The following is a 15184-nucleotide window of genomic DNA, read 5'->3' as shown; positions in this document are numbered from 1 at the left end:
TGCACTCTTCTCCAGCACCACATCTCAAATGAGTTGATTTTCTTCTTAACTGCTTTCTTCACTGTCCATCTCTCACATTCATACATGGTGATGAAGAAATACAATGGCTTGGATGATTCCAACTTTATTGCTCAGTTGTATATCTTTACAGTTTAGGATCTTGTCTAGTTCTTTTGGTTCTAATTGTTCCAAGTCTTTTGTGTTTTCCACTGGTAGCAGGGTGTCATCCGCATATCTTAGATTGTTGATGTTCCTTCCTCCTATCTTTAATTCTTCTCCTGAGTCTAAACTTGCTCTTCATATGAGCAGGTTGAACAAGTAGGGTGATACAATGCAGCCTTGCCTAACCCCTTCACCAATTGGGAATTATTCTGTTTCTCCATATTCTGTTTTGACTTTATCTCTTGTCTCTTCTCATCAGGACTCTTGGATGTAGTGGCACTCCCATGTCTTTAAGAGTGTAGCATAGCTTTTTGTGATCTGTGCAGTCAAAGGTTTTGCTTTAGTCTTTGAATCACACGCCAATTTTCTTCTGAAATTCTTTGGTGTGTTCCATTAACCATCTTATGTTTGCAGTGTGGTCCCTAATGCCTCTTCCTTTTCTGAACTCAGCTTCTGGGATTTCTCTCTCCATCTATGATTGGAGTCTATGCTGCAGAATTTCAAGCATAATTTTGCTTGCACGGGGAATTAATGCTATGGTCCTATAACTGCTGCATTGTTGCAGGTCTTTTTTGTAGGTGGGGATGTATATTGATTGTTTCCAGTCTGTTGGCCATGGTTTGGTTTTCTGTATCTGTTGACATATATTAGTTAACACCAGAGTTGATTTTGTCTGTCTGGATAGTAGCAGTGCAATTGGAATATCATATATTCCTGTTTATTTATTCCCAGGGCCTCCCTCCCTTCCCCCCCCCAAAAAAAAAGACACATAGGGTGGGAATAGTTGTCACTTTAGCATTTGTACACATGTACTCCATAGTCAATCCCATTTATTACTTCTTTTCAAGGAAAAATGCTGAATGAGAATGGAAGGGCTGCACTTTTGTCCTCCTGGAACTGGCATTTCTGGCTTTTGTTTTGTTTTTGACTATACTAGACCAGTGGTAGTGTTTTTTAAAATCACTTTTTAAATTTAAATTGAAATCCAGTGTCCTCTGTTTTCTTTGCCTCATCCCCTTTTAATGACCCCAGAATTAATTCCTAAAGTGTGCATGTTCCCCTCTTTGCCATACCATAAAACCATACCATGCCATAAATCCCTGAGTGCCTTCTTGTTTTCTGAAAGGGCTCCTTTGGGCTGTAGGGCAGAGGAAGGCTCTTTGCCTTCAGGATCATTGGTTTGCCTTCTGGCATGGGGGTCCTTTGACTTGTGGCCCCTCTGAGGAAGGGCTGCGGGGTGGCTGTTGTTTTTTTAGTGCCCCCAAACTATCCACTGACTATTTGAAAATGCAAGAGAAAAATGGGTTATGCTCTTCCTCTCCCTGCAGGTAGATCTTTTCTCTTTGCAATTAATGTATGTGTGTAAGTGTGTATATGTGTGTGTGTGCGTGCATGCGTGTGTGTGTGCATATACATATATTTGTGTGCGTATACACACACACATGTATACACATGTATGTATATATATATATAAATATATGTGTAGATATATATATATATATCATATATATCATATGTATATATGTATATATATATATTTACACACACAACTGTATGTATATGTATTATATATATGTATATATATATATATTGCAAATACATATACATTCATATATAGATATGCACATCTATGTATATGTGTATATGTATGTGTAGATATATATATATATACATACACTTACATGTATATGTATATACACACACATGTATGTATATTTATATATATGTGTGTGTAGATATATGTCTCATATATATATATACATCTATGTATATATATTAGGTATATATGTTATACATATACAGTACTTACATGTGTATTTATATGCACATATATGTATATACGTATGTGTAGATATATACTGTATATATATCATACATATACTGTACATACACTTACATGTATATATACACACACATGTTTGTATATGTGTGTGTAGATATATATGTCTCATATATATATATATATATACACACACACATGTATTATATATATGTGTGTGTGTGTGTTTATATATATATAATACATATACATGTACTTATATATGCACATTTATGTATATGTATATATATACATATATACACACACATATGTGTATGTATTGTGTGTGTGTTTTGTTTTGATTTATTTTATTTGTCTTTGTTTTCTTTTGTAGAAAACGAAAGCGACCTGTTAATGGAAGAGGGCATGGCCTTCACAATAGGTGAGTCAGCCTTTTGTAGTGAAGCAGCAGAAGCCACCCAGGAATACTTTTTCTTAGGATCTTCTTAGGAAGGGGTTTTTGTTTTCTTTTGTTTTGTTTTGTTTTTCTGAGGAAGGGTTTATGGTACTATTCCCGTTTGGATATAGTTGTTGTTGTTGTTGTTGTTATTTTATGGACCAGTGAGGATCGTTGGACACACACCCTCCAGCTAAACTTTTTGACAATGTCAGAAATGGGGATCTATGATGGTCAGCATCTTTTTCCCCTTATTCGGCCATAATGGGGTTGAAGCTTTTGCGAAGAGCCCGGCTTGTTCTTTAGGCCAGAGTCCGTCTTGGCAACAACCCTGTGGAGTAGGCCACTTGGAAGCGGAGCAAGCCCCTCAAGTAGGTGGCAATGCCTCAATCTTGGAGATTGGTGAGGGATTTGTGGTGCACTTTTTGGAGAGAGTTGAGCTTCCAGCAAGAGCCTAATTGCCCAACGTGTGGTCTTCCCCAAGGCTGCATCCGCAACACAGAAATAATCCGCTTTGACACCACTCAGTGCCTACGATGCCCAGAATCCCGTAGCATTGAGCCCTGGCAGTTCAAGCCGTGTCAAAACAATAAAATCAGAAAATGGTTGTTTTGCTGATTGAATGAACATTTCAAAGCCTCCTTTTTGCAAACGACTAAATCCCAATTTTTCCATCCTGCCTGCCTCTTCGGATGAAAAGGATTGGCGTTTGAGTGGTTAGGATCCCCGGGGTTCTTAATTTATTAGAGATGGGTGAAAAATGCCCATGGTCTTTCTTTAAAAACCAGAAGGCACCCCAAGTTCAAGATCTGGAGGAGGTGTCACTTTCTCCTCCTCAATTCAATCCCTGCTGCTCCTTTTTTCTTCTTCTTTCAAGAAGGTAACAGTTGAGGATGGCGGGTTTGACCTGGGCAGGCTGACACTTGAGGGACAAGAGGGAAAAAATAGTTGTTTTTCTAGTCCTAACTCTTCTGTTTTGTGCTTCTTTTTTTGCAGAGCCCATCATCATGGAGGGAACGTCTGAATTTAAGATCCTGGGGGACAAGTGGACAGCTGTCTCCTTGGACCATAAAAGGTGGTTGGTTGTTATTATTATTGTGGTGGTGGTTGTGTGCCTTCGAGTCATTGCTGGCAAGGGAGCCTTCCTTATCATGGCTTTGCCATTTCTTTCCCTCTGAGGCTGAGAGAGTGTGACTTGCCCCAAGGTCATTCTTTGGGTTTCATAGCTGAGCTGACCTAGATCTCCAATGCCCAACCCCTACACACATATGCACACAGGCTCTGTTTTTAGATCAATTTTGTGCTTAAAACTGGGCCACCGGAGGAGAAAGAAACTGAGGCGGCCTTGTTGGGGAGGGGGTGGTTTGCTCTGGGGGTCTTTGTGCCTCCTTCCTTCCCTTTCTTCCCCCCCCCCCAAATAAACAGAGGGACCTCCGGCCAGGTCACCTTTGCCCCCTCTAATCAAGGACTCTCCTCTCAATCCCTCTCTTCTTTCTGCCTCAGGTCGGCCCAGTTTGAGCATACCATCCTAATTGCTCCAAGCGGAGCCCAGGTCCTGACCCGCCTCCAGGAAGAAGAGGAGGAGGAGGAGGAGGAAGGGGAGACCTAGCACACAGGACAGCCCTGGACCCCCAGCCTTCAAGGGGAACCCTCCTTCTGCCCTCCAGACCTGTAACCCAGGGAAGAGTTAGGGACATGGCTTGCTATTCCTAAATCTGCCCACCATGGACTGGGCAAGTTGGGTGACATTTTGGTGGACCAGAAGGAAGTTTCTTGGCTGGAGGAGGAGGAAGGAGGAAAGGAAGGGAGGGAGGGAGGGAGGGAGGGAGGGAGGAGGAGGAGGAGGAGGAGGAGGAGAAGAAGAAGAAGAAGAAGAAGAAGAAGAACTCTTTCCCCTTTCTTCCTGGCAGGGGGAAAAATTGGGCCCAGCTTCCTCAAGGCCAGGGAGCAGCTCAGAACTGGTGGCACCTTTGGGGCTCTGAAGTGATGGGACTCTGGAGTAAATGCCTTGGCCTCTCTTTCCTTGCTTTTGTTTTACCTCTCCACAAAGAAAAACTTGTCAGAGACCCTAATAAAATGCCCTGTTTGCTTTCTCAGCCTCTCTCAGCAGCTCCTTTTAGAAGCCAAACACTGGGGTCCTTTTTTATTTCTTCCAAGCGTTTGTTTTTCTTGGGTGCTAGGTATCTTGTGTGTGCGTGCGTGTGTTTTAGATAGATACAGATAGACTGTAAAGATATAGAGCTATAGAGACTGAAGGTATAGATATAGGTATTGAAATACTGTAAAGATATAAACTAGAGGTGTGTATACTCAAAAAGATGTAGAGACTAAAGGTGTAAATACAGATATAGCCATACTGTAAAGATATAGACTGTAGAGTGTATACACACACACACACATATATATACTGTAAAGATCTAGAGATATAGAGACTAAAAGTATATCTTGTGTGTGTATATGCATATTGTAGAGATATGGAGACGATAGATAGATTTACTCTGTGTGTGTGTGTGTGTGAACTATAAGTGTAGAGGGACTGTAAAGGTCTACCAGGGAGAGAGGGGAGAAAGAGGGACAGAGCATGAAATCCTGGGTCCTGAGGGCCCCCCAATAATAATAATAATAATAAATCCAGGCCCAGCCCTTCTTCTTCTCGTCTCTTGGTCTCCCTCGTTTTCTAAGGCCTGGCCTAACTTTTCCGGAGCGATCTATGAAACCGTTCCCAGGTGGATGTGCCAGAGAGAGCGGAGAGCCATTGAGCCCCTCGTCCTGCCTCTCTCTCTCTCTCTCTCTCTCTTTCTCTCTCTGGCCTTTCTGCTGATGATGATGATGGACACGCTTTCCCTCCCCTTTTGTTGGCGCTGCTTTGGGGAGACCGAGATGGGGCTTGGGGGCCTGGCTGGGAAAAGACTGTTGCTGCTCTTGTTGTGTGCCTTCTTCGAGTCGTTTCCAACTTAAGGCGACCCTAAGGTGAGGTTTTCTTGGCAAGTTTCTTCAGTGGGTTTGCCATTGCCTCCTGCTGAGGCTGAGAGAGTGTGACTTGCCCTAAGGCCACCCAGGGGTTTCCACGGTCCAGCCGGGATTCGAACCCTGGCCCCGGGAGTCCTAGTCCAACATTCAAAGCACTACTACACCGCGCTGTGCAGCTCCCTAGGACTCTGGAGGCCAAGGTCCGAATCCCCTCTCACCCATGGAAAGTCACCTTGGGCAAATCACACTCTCTCAGCCTCAGGGGAAGGCAATGGCAAACCTCCTTCAAAGAAATCTTGCCAAGTCGCCTTAAGTCGAAAAGGGCTTGAAGAAGGTGCACAGCAGCAGCAACAACCACAACGAAGGTGGGACTGTGGGGAGAAGGGGGGGCAGGCAGGAGAGTTCATCTGCTCCCCCCCCCCCCATGGGAGGAAGGGAAGGAAGAAGGGAGAGAAGGAGGGAGAAGTGAAAAAGAGAAGGAAGGAGAGGGAGGGAGAGCTGAAAGAAGAGAAGGGAGGGAGATGATGATGATGGCGGTGGGCAATTAGGAGCTTCCTCAGTCTCCCTCCCTTCGGGCCGCCCCCGCCAACACTGCTGCCTGAGAGAGCCCTCGGAGGAGGCGGTGGTTGTGTGCCTTCCAGTCGTTTCCGACTTATGGCGACCTTAAGGCCTCAGTGCTTGTGGATGTATGTTTCCTTTCCTTGCGAAGAAGAGGGTGTCTTCTATCAGGAGCTCCGATGCCTCTGGCCCTGTGGTCGGTGTCGCTTGGGAAGAGGTCCCTTTTCTGGGGGTCCATAAAGTGCATTGCCCTTCCTTCCCTGCCCTCTTCCTCTCTCTGCTCTCCCCAAACATGGAGCCAGAGACCCTTTGTCCTTCTTACTTACTCACACACCTGAGAGTCAGCTCGAGGAGGGACTCTTCTACCAAGTATACCTTTCTCTACTGAGGAGTTCCTTTTGGAGAACCTAGATCTTTTTCCCTACCAGTGATTCATCTTGATTTGCTGCCAGGACCTCAGATCTAGTTCTTTTTGCCAAGTACCTGTGGAATACACCAGGCTGTCTTACTGATGCTGCTGCTAAACTGATTTAGCCACAAATAACCAAATTCTAACAAAGGCGACCCTGTCACGGGGTTTTCTTGGCAAGATTCTTCAGGGATGAGACTACTTGCCCATGCGGAAACCATACTTGGCTATAGGGAAATACTGGGGGATACTTGTTCAATAGGGAAACATTGGGGATGTTTCCCTATGAGGCAAGTATTCCTCAATATTTCCCTATAGTCAAGTGTTCTGCAAAGATTCCCTATGGGCAAGTAGCCTCACAAGTGCACCAAAGGGGGAAAATCCGAGGCAACTCTAGCCCTAAAGACTGGAGAAACTCGCTAGGAAGTGTCAGGTTGATTTAGGAGTATCATCCAGTGATGCCCAAACTTTGGTTCTCCAGGTGTTTTGGACTTCATCTCCCTACATTCCTGATTTCTGGGGCTTCTGGAAGTTGAAGTCCTAGAAGTCCCAGAAGTCAGGAATGTGGGGAGCTGAAGTCCAAAACACCTGGAGGGCCGAAGTATGGGATCCTAACCCATGGACAGGCCCCTTAGGCTAGGCCCCAGGAAAGGATGATGAAAGGGGACACAAAGAACCTTTTCCTTCCTGCCTGCCTTCCTTCCAGGAGACACTTGTCATGGCATGTAACATATCCAGGGATAGCCGTGCTGGTCATGCAGCAAAGTACAATAACATTCAAAACCCACCAAGCGGTGATACCTTTATGGGATCAACCAAAAGGCACAAGATACAAGCTGCAAGCTTTTGGAGCTCCACTGGTTTCTTCATCAGGTAAAGATGTTAATAATCATGGGGGGGGGGGAGAGAAATGTAAGACGATTTTAGTCCCATGCTTGCATTTGGTCCAGATGTGGCTGTGCTCAGTCCAGGTGTTATGGAGAGATTGTCATGCCGTTGGGCCCTTCCTCCTTCTGGGATTTCCGGGGAATCAAAATAAACAACGTCAAGTTCCAAAAAGAGATGCTCCTTTTGAGATCCAGGTTGCCTCCATCCTTTGCGAAGCCAAAAGCTCCTTTATTAGGCAGAGAGATCCGTAACCTGAAAACTCAGTTGCCTCCAAAGGGCTACTAGGCGCATTTCTAAGCAATGGGGGGGGGGGCATCCAAAGCCCTTAAACCTTCCTGGATCGCATAGTTGCAACCCTAACCGTATGGGATGGAAAGTGAATCCCCTTGCAGCCCCATGGAAGCTCAAGTCCAGATATCAGGGGAAAAGTTGTGTTGTTGTTTTTTTTCATCTTTCTTCTTGCCTTTGCTTCTTCGCACGCCAACCCTGCGAGGCAGGGCAGGAGCAGCCCCATTGCACAGAGCTGGAAGAACGGAGGTGGATACCTCGACAGTTTCCTAAACAGTGCCAAATGCACGAGAAAAATGGAAAGGAATCCCCCCCCCCAAAAAAAGACCTTCCCCATCCTGGCTCAAACGCCCTGAAGCTAGCAAATCCGCAAAAGTTGGCAATGCTGAACTCTAGTCTAGCAACGGGAATCACGGGAAGCTGCCACAACAAAACACAATTCCCAGAATTCCACAGCATGGAGCTGTGGCAGTGGAAGTGTTATCAAACCAGATTATTTCTGCAATGCGAATGCAGCCATTGTTTGCCACGGAGGTGCGACCCAGCAACTCAGAAGATCCAGTCATTCCCCACAAAGGAGGACAAGGCACCCCCAAATGGAAGACATGTCAGAAAGAAGAAAAACTCCAAACCCTCTTAGAAACGTAAGTCCATGCTTCTTAGTCCTGCTCAGAATAGAAGAGTTTTTGCAGTTCCTCCTGGACAGAAGGTGGAAATGTAGGGCAGGTCCTGGAAAAGGAGAGCGTGTAATCCTACCCATTTCTTTGGGTGGAAGCCAAATCCCTCGAGTTTGGGGAGCTGCTTACTTCGGAGGAGACCCTGCGAGGTGCCACCTGCTTCCGCCTCCGGATCGGACCCGCATTGAGCCTGGCATCTGCCTCGGAGGAGCTTTCCCTCTCTGTGTGTCTCTTTCCGTCTCTCTCCCTCTCCTCCTTCCCCCCGGGTTAATTTTATTAGGAGGGCAGGATTGTACCAACTGCTGCGGTAACAAGCTGTTTGCGTAGCAATTAGAGCGAGGTGGTGGCATTTATGGTACACATTTATCATCCTAATTATAAAGGTGATTGCAGAAAGGTTGAGAGAGAGAGAGAGAGAGAGAGAGAGAGAGAGAGAGAAAGTCTACCGAGAAACTGCTAAATCTTGAGGAAGGCCAGGCAGTGGCACACACACACACACCCCTCAATTACCCCATGATGACACAGGTGGCTTTCCAAAGGACCCTGGACTTTTGTCAGTCTGGAGCCTGGCCTCCACAGATCCGCATCTCTAGTGCGCGTCTAACCCGACACTAAATAAGTGTCTGTGTGCTTCCAAACACGGTGCAGAAATAATCCAGTTTGAGACTGCTTGAACTTTGCTGGGTGAGTGCTAGAGAATCCTGGGAACTGTCGTTTATTGTGGCACCAGAGCTCTCTGATAGAGAAAGCTAAATGCCTCAGGAAACAACGGCTCCCAGACGCCCCTAGCATTGAGCCAGGGGAGTTCAAGCGGTCTCAAACTGGATTGTTTCTGCAGTGTGATTTGGACTTGAGGAATGCATCTCAGGAAGTAGCCTTTAGTTTCATGCTGCTAACCTCTTTCTTTCAGTGAGTCTCAAAGGTCTCTCTACGTACTGATTTTGCAGGCTAACAGGGTTATATCTTTGAATTCTACTAATAGGTGTGTTATTCTGTAACGGTGGAAGATTTCAGCACTCTTTCTCCCGCTTCTCAGATAGATAGGATTCCCTGCATGCAGAGATCCCATTGGCTTTTAACTCAATCCCAGGGTAATAAAGACCTTTGTAGCCCAATAAACAAACCAGGGGATTCAGCTCACTTCTTTTTAGGAAGTTTTCAATCACAAAAAGAGATTCTTCTGCTCTATCCAGCCCCCCATTTTCCTCCCCTCTCAATTCCACCCTCCTCCCCCAAAGATATTTAGATAAAAATTTCCTCTTTTACCTAAACTATTCATTAGTTTTACAAACAAAAATCCATCAGTGATACCTTTATTGGCCAACCGAAATGCACACTATACTTGTTGCAAGCTTTCGAAGCTCCATGGGCTTCTTCTTCAGGCAAGGTGTTACAAACCGAATTCATTAGTCAGGATGTAGCATCTATGCCGATGTAGATTCAAGCCAATATCTTGTAAGACGTAAACTTTTGTTTAACTACAAGCTACTTGTGTTGTTTTTTAGTCAGAGGAGCATCTTTAGACACCTTTCTGCTATTCTGCTGATTTAAAGTTAAACCTAACAGGAGGCTTGGCTTTGATATTCTTAATATTTAATTATTTTTGTTTCCTAAACAAAGGCTGAGGCCTTAGGAAACTTGAACTACCTACAAGCAATAGCTTCTGCAGAGGTTAGCACTTATGCTTTACTCGGAATTAAATTAATTAAAAGAATTAAATGCAGTCCCTAAACTTGTTAAAAGTGAAAAACTTTTACTTCTGGTTCAGAAGGCTGACAGTTTACAAGGCGTGACAGGACAGGAGCGATTTGAACCCAGGACGCAATGGCTTAACATCCTTGAGGATCACCAAGGGTCCCTGCCAGAGGGTAAGGGGTAAGACCCCTGTGTTCCCAATCCAAACATTAAAGGAAGGACACTTTTTGCAAGCCAGTGGTAACTGAAGCGCAGAATGGAAACTAACGGAGCAAGCCTATACATATGGACAGATAAGGAAGCCCTATTGAATTGAATGGGTCTCATGGGGGTGCAGTCTTAAATATGCTTCATGGGAGCCTCGATGGCAGGGTGACCAGAGGTCCTAACTGCAAAAGGGGCCTCCAAAATTCAAGAAAAAGGCAGGACATGGCCAAATAAAAGCTCAAAACACCAACAGAAATGTAAATCCATGCTTCTTAGTTATGTTCAGAGTGGAGGACATTTTGGAATTCCTCCTGGGCAGAAGGTTGAAATGGAGGACAAGCCCTGGAAAAAGGAGGACGCCCCGCTCGTCGTTTGGGAGCGTTAACTGAGAAAGGCTTCCCAAGTTCTCTGCCAGAAATAAAACCCCTGGGCAAGCGTTTTAACGACCCCCCCCCTGCATTTGGGGTCTCCCCCCCCTTATGCCCCCCCCACCCATTCCCCCCCCCCCCACTGACCACAGCTAGGATCCCGAAGGCTAAGCTAAAGGTAGCCCCAATGCCTCCCGGAGGTTTCTTGTTTGATTTGCTCCTGGCTGAGGAGTGAGTCCCCATGAAATATATCCCAGGCTGTGTGTTTTCGTGTCAGAAAAAGAGAGGCAAGGTTTGGACTTGGGCTGGGAGCAGAATGAGCCCCTCACACCCCCCCTCCACTTAAGCAAGCACAGCCCCACTTTGTGCCCCTTACACGCCTGACACCTGGGATCCTTTCCACCGCGGCTAAAAAACTTTTGCAAGTCTGATCCGGATTAGCCGCAACAAGGACCAAGAACCAGAGCGGTCCCTCCTTCTCTAACAAACAAAGGTAGAAGTAAGTGGCGTATAGTGGTTTGGACTAGGACTCAGAGAGCAGAGTTTGATTCCCAGCTAGGCCATGGGAGCCCAGGGGGTGGCCTTGGGCGAGTCACACTTTCTCAGCCTCTGAAGAAGGCAACCCTCTCCTGAACAAATCTTGCCAAGAAAACCCCATGATAGGGTCGCCCTAAATCAAAAGCGACTTAAAGGCACACAACAACAACACACACACAACCTCTGCATCTGAGGGTAATAAAGACCTTTGTAACCCAATGAACAAACCAGGGGATACAGCTCCCTTCTTTTTAGGAAGTTGCCTCGCACAAAAAGAGATTCTCTGCTCTATCCAGCCCCCCATTTTCCTCCTCTCTCACCCCCCCCCCCCCAAAGATGGTTAGAGAAAGATTTCCTAGTTCCTCCTCCTCGTTTATCTCTCCCCCCTCCCGCTTTCTGAGGTTGCCACTTAAGTCTAGACTTTCTCCCCAGTTCTAGATCGATTAAGGGCTTCAGATGTGGAGGCGCATGCAGTCATGTCTAGAGAGTTTGGGAGAAACTCGACCCAACCATGAACTCTGCCACCCCGCACCCCCCAAAAAGAAAGAAACCCACGGATCTCTTCCTCTGATCTTGGTCGCAGATCACTTACAGGTCTCTCTGAGTCGGTTCTTGGTCGCAGAATACTTTCAGGTCTGTCTACGTCGGATCTTGATCGCAGATCACTTTCAGGTCTAAATCGGATCTTGATCGCAGATCACTTACAGGTCTCTCTGAGTCGGATCCTCAGCTTCCTCGCAGGAAAAGCGACTTCATCTCCTCCTCCTGGGCTGTTGGCAGAGGGGGGAAAGAGGGGGGAAACCCATCTTCTAGATTTGGGCTGGAGGGGTGCAGAGAAAGCGGAGATCGCCCTGGAGAGAGGATCTTGGGCTCCGTGTCAGGGGGTCCCGAATAAGTTGTGCAACTCAAAAGAAGGGATCGGTGCCTCCCATATCCGTCTCTCTCCGTCCGCGACTGAGCGGATCCGAGGCAAGGAAGGCGCAGGGCAGGGATGGGAAGGCAATGAAGGGAAGGGGGGGCAAGACCGGGAACGCCGTCAGCCGCGCAATTGGTGCGGAAGGTTCATTTGGTGTCTCTATTTTTGGGTGTCGGCGTCCTCCCTTTGCCAAAACGGGGGCTTGGTTACAGAGATTCCGTGCGCGCCCTCCAGGAATCCGAGGTGTAACCGAGGAAGGGGGGGAATGGGAGGTGGAGATTATTTGGAGCTGGGGGGGTTGGTGGGAAAGAGAGAAGAAGTTCATCTCAGGCCAAAGGAGAGGGGAGAATGTGTGTGGGGTGGGAGAGATGACTTACACACACACACAGCCACCCACACCCCCCCCAGAGCCACACTGACACTCCATTCCCGAGGCGGCAAAGGGCTGAGCGGCGTCGCTATTAGTGTTAACTATCTGGCTAATTAGGCGGATGGAAATTAAACCTCAGTGTTATGCTAATGGGGCCGCCTTCAGCTGGGGCTCGGAGCACTTGAGACTAGCATTTAATCACACGAATCAGTCACTAATACAGCCGCACGTGTGAACTTTCCCCAAGATCACCACCTCCACACACACACACACACACACATATATATATACACACACATTCATATATCTATATCTATATATACACACACACAGAGGGAGGGCGAAATGACAGGAGGCATCATTAGCCGGCGTTTCCTAATGATTATTAGGGATGTCCCTTGGGATCCAGCCCCAAATGTATGGGCCCAGGATTGCCTCTGACTGAGACCCCACCGAGGCGAAAGCGGATGTCTGGAGGGGAGTTTCAGGCCTCGCGAGGGGAGGGAAAATGGGGGTGCCCCATGGAAACAGGATCAGGCCCAGCCTGTTGGGGGCGAGGACTCCTCGACAGGAGGTTGCTGCTGCTGGGTGCCTTCAAGTCTTTTCCCACTAACAGCCTTCCTAAAGTGTTGCCTCAACAGGATTTGTTCAGACCTTCCTCTGAGGCTGAGAAAGTGTGACTTGCCCAGGGTCACCCAGTGGGTTTACATGGCCGAGTGGGAGACTGAACCTTGGTCTCCAGAGTCCCAGTCCAGCACTCAAAATCACTAGGCCATGCTGCCTCTCTCCTCCAAAGGATTCCCCACCCTCCACCCCTTTTCTATGGATCTGGCTTCCAGCGTGAGATTGCTAGGAGGAGACTTGCTGCTTGAGAAATCAGTCTCTCAGCATGGCAAAGTTTCCAGCTACACAGAATACTTCGTGTATTAAGAAGCTCCTCCTTGGTACCCCATCAACTCTCTGTTCTGGAAAATAATTTGAGAAAATCCACCATTTCAGATTTTCTCACCTGTTACGAAATTCTGGAAATTCACTTTTCTCTCTCGCTCGCTCTTATTTTTGTTGTGGTTGTGTGCCTTCAAGTCGTTTCCGACTGAAGCGACCCTAAAACGAACCTATCCTGGGGTTTTCTTGGCAAGTTTCTTCAGAGGTTTTGCCATTGCCTTCCTCTGAGGCTGAGAGAGTGTGACTTGCTAAGGTCACCCAGTGGGTTTCCATGGCTCAGTGGGGAACTGAACCCTGATTTTCAGAGATGCAGTCCAACACTCCAACCACTAGGCCACACTGGCTCCTCTATACACACCTAGACATATTATATATACACATCTACAGGAAGGCTAGCAAATTGCATCTGGATTGTGAGTATCAACAAGGGATTGGATTTAATCGAATTAAGGGGTGATTGATTCACACCAGATTAACGTTACGCAGGAATGCCAAGAGAGAGAAAACAGGTCAGGTTCAGCAAGTCAGAATCGGGGGCTTTCCATAGAGTGTGATGAAGGGTTTTGCATAGCGCTGAGGTGTGCATACCTTTTTAATCCAAAGACTTTGGTCAAAACCAAACCATTTGGTCTCCTCAAAGCGAATGGCTTTCTAGAGTTCACAGATAAGCGTTTGCAAACGAGAGGATCCGCCACCTCCCAGCCCCTTTCCCTTAAATAAAGGGAGCCAAATGTTAGGTGAGGTTAAAGGGGGCCGTTGTTGTTGTTGTTGTTGTTGTTGTTATTATTAATGAATGAGCCTGTTGTTCTTGTGTGCCTTCAGGCTGTTTCCGATTTACGGAAACCCCCAAGGCGACCCTTATCACGAGGTTTTCCGGGCAAGATTGGTTCAGAGAGGCTTTGTCTCTGCCTTCCTCTGAGGCTGAGAGAGTGTGTCCAAAGGGCAATTGGAAGCGCTGGGGGAATATAGCGAAATGGGGGCGCTTTCTTTCTGTTTTTGGACAGAAAAACACCCGGGAAACTTCGCCTGATGGGGAGTTAGGACGGGACAAGGAGGAGCCTTTCTCTCCTTTGGCTCTGAAGACCCACTTCATATTTAGAGGAGGGTGGAGTAAGTGATCTGAGCACAGGACTTAGGACACATTGGGAGTCCTGGGTTCGAATCCCAGCTCGGGCATGAAAACTCAATGGGTGGGACCACCTTGGGCATGTCACACTCTCTCAGCCTCAGAGGATGGCCAAGGAAATCTTCTTCTGAACCAAACCTTGCTAAGAAAACCCCACGATGGGGTCGGAAATGACTGAGGGTACACAAGAAGAAGAACAGCCTTCACATTTGGAGGATCCAAATGGAGTCATAGGGGAGAGCATTATGGGCTCTCCCCCAGCAGATGGTGAGGGGCCTTTTGGGGAAGGGGCTGAGACAGTGTGACCCTCAACCTCGTTTCTGGTCCTTTTATGCTGCTGGCAAGTCGGAGGTCTGCCAGGGCTGGAGGGGGGTCTTTGGGTGCCCCTTCTTGTGCCTGGGGGAGCAGTGGTCCTCTTCCTCCTCCTCCTTCCTCTTCTTCCCCTTCCCCTTTCTCTTGCTCCGTCTCTTCCTCTCTCTTTCGCCGGGGTCCATCCGACGAGCCCCCGGCAAGCGTCTCCGGCCAATGGGGAGCGAGGATGGCAGCCGGCGGGCCAATCAGCTCGCCCTCCTCATGCATATGCATCGCTTTTGGCTGAGTCAAAGCTTTTAGGCGAGTTTGTGCCGATCGCCTCCTTCCATCCATGCCTGCGACTTTTTCCCCAAAGAGGAAGGAGGCAAACTCCATCGCCTTAAGGATGGCCAGCCCCAAGCCCAGGGCTCCTGCACCTGAGGCCTGAGAAAGAGAGAGGAGGAGGAGGAGGAGGAGGAGGAGAGGGGCAAGAAGAGGGAGGCGGCCCTCCCTTCCTTCCTTCCTTCCTTCCTTCCTTCCTTCCTTCCTTCCTTCCTTCCT

General features: G+C 47.4%; 1 protein-coding gene and 1 long non-coding RNA gene across 7 annotated transcripts in view; one reads left to right on the top strand and one right to left on the bottom strand.

Annotated features, from left to right (window-relative positions):
• METAP1D (methionyl aminopeptidase type 1D, mitochondrial) overlaps positions 1 to 4183 on the top strand; it is a 102728-nt gene extending 98545 nt beyond the window's left edge. For all 6 annotated transcript variants that reach the window (XM_042447203.1, XM_042447202.1, XM_042447199.1 and 3 more), the window contains 3 exons: positions 2316 to 2363; positions 3375 to 3453; positions 3882 to 4183. In XM_042447203.1, the coding sequence (XP_042303137.1) occupies positions 2316 to 2363; positions 3375 to 3453; positions 3882 to 3987 (233 nt within the window). In that variant the 3' untranslated portion in view covers positions 3988 to 4183. The remainder of the gene's footprint in view (positions 1 to 2315; positions 2364 to 3374; positions 3454 to 3881) is intronic.
• Positions 1 to 15184, bottom strand: part of LOC121920123 — an 86375-nt gene that overhangs the window by 58343 nt on the left and 12848 nt on the right. The gene's annotated exons all lie outside the window — the stretch shown is intronic.

This window comes from Sceloporus undulatus, chromosome 1 (assembly GCF_019175285.1).
Source record: "Sceloporus undulatus isolate JIND9_A2432 ecotype Alabama chromosome 1, SceUnd_v1.1, whole genome shotgun sequence".
In the NCBI taxonomy this organism is placed as follows: Eukaryota; Metazoa; Chordata; class Lepidosauria; order Squamata; family Phrynosomatidae; genus Sceloporus; species Sceloporus undulatus.
This window is presented reverse-complemented; position numbering and strand designations above follow the sequence as displayed.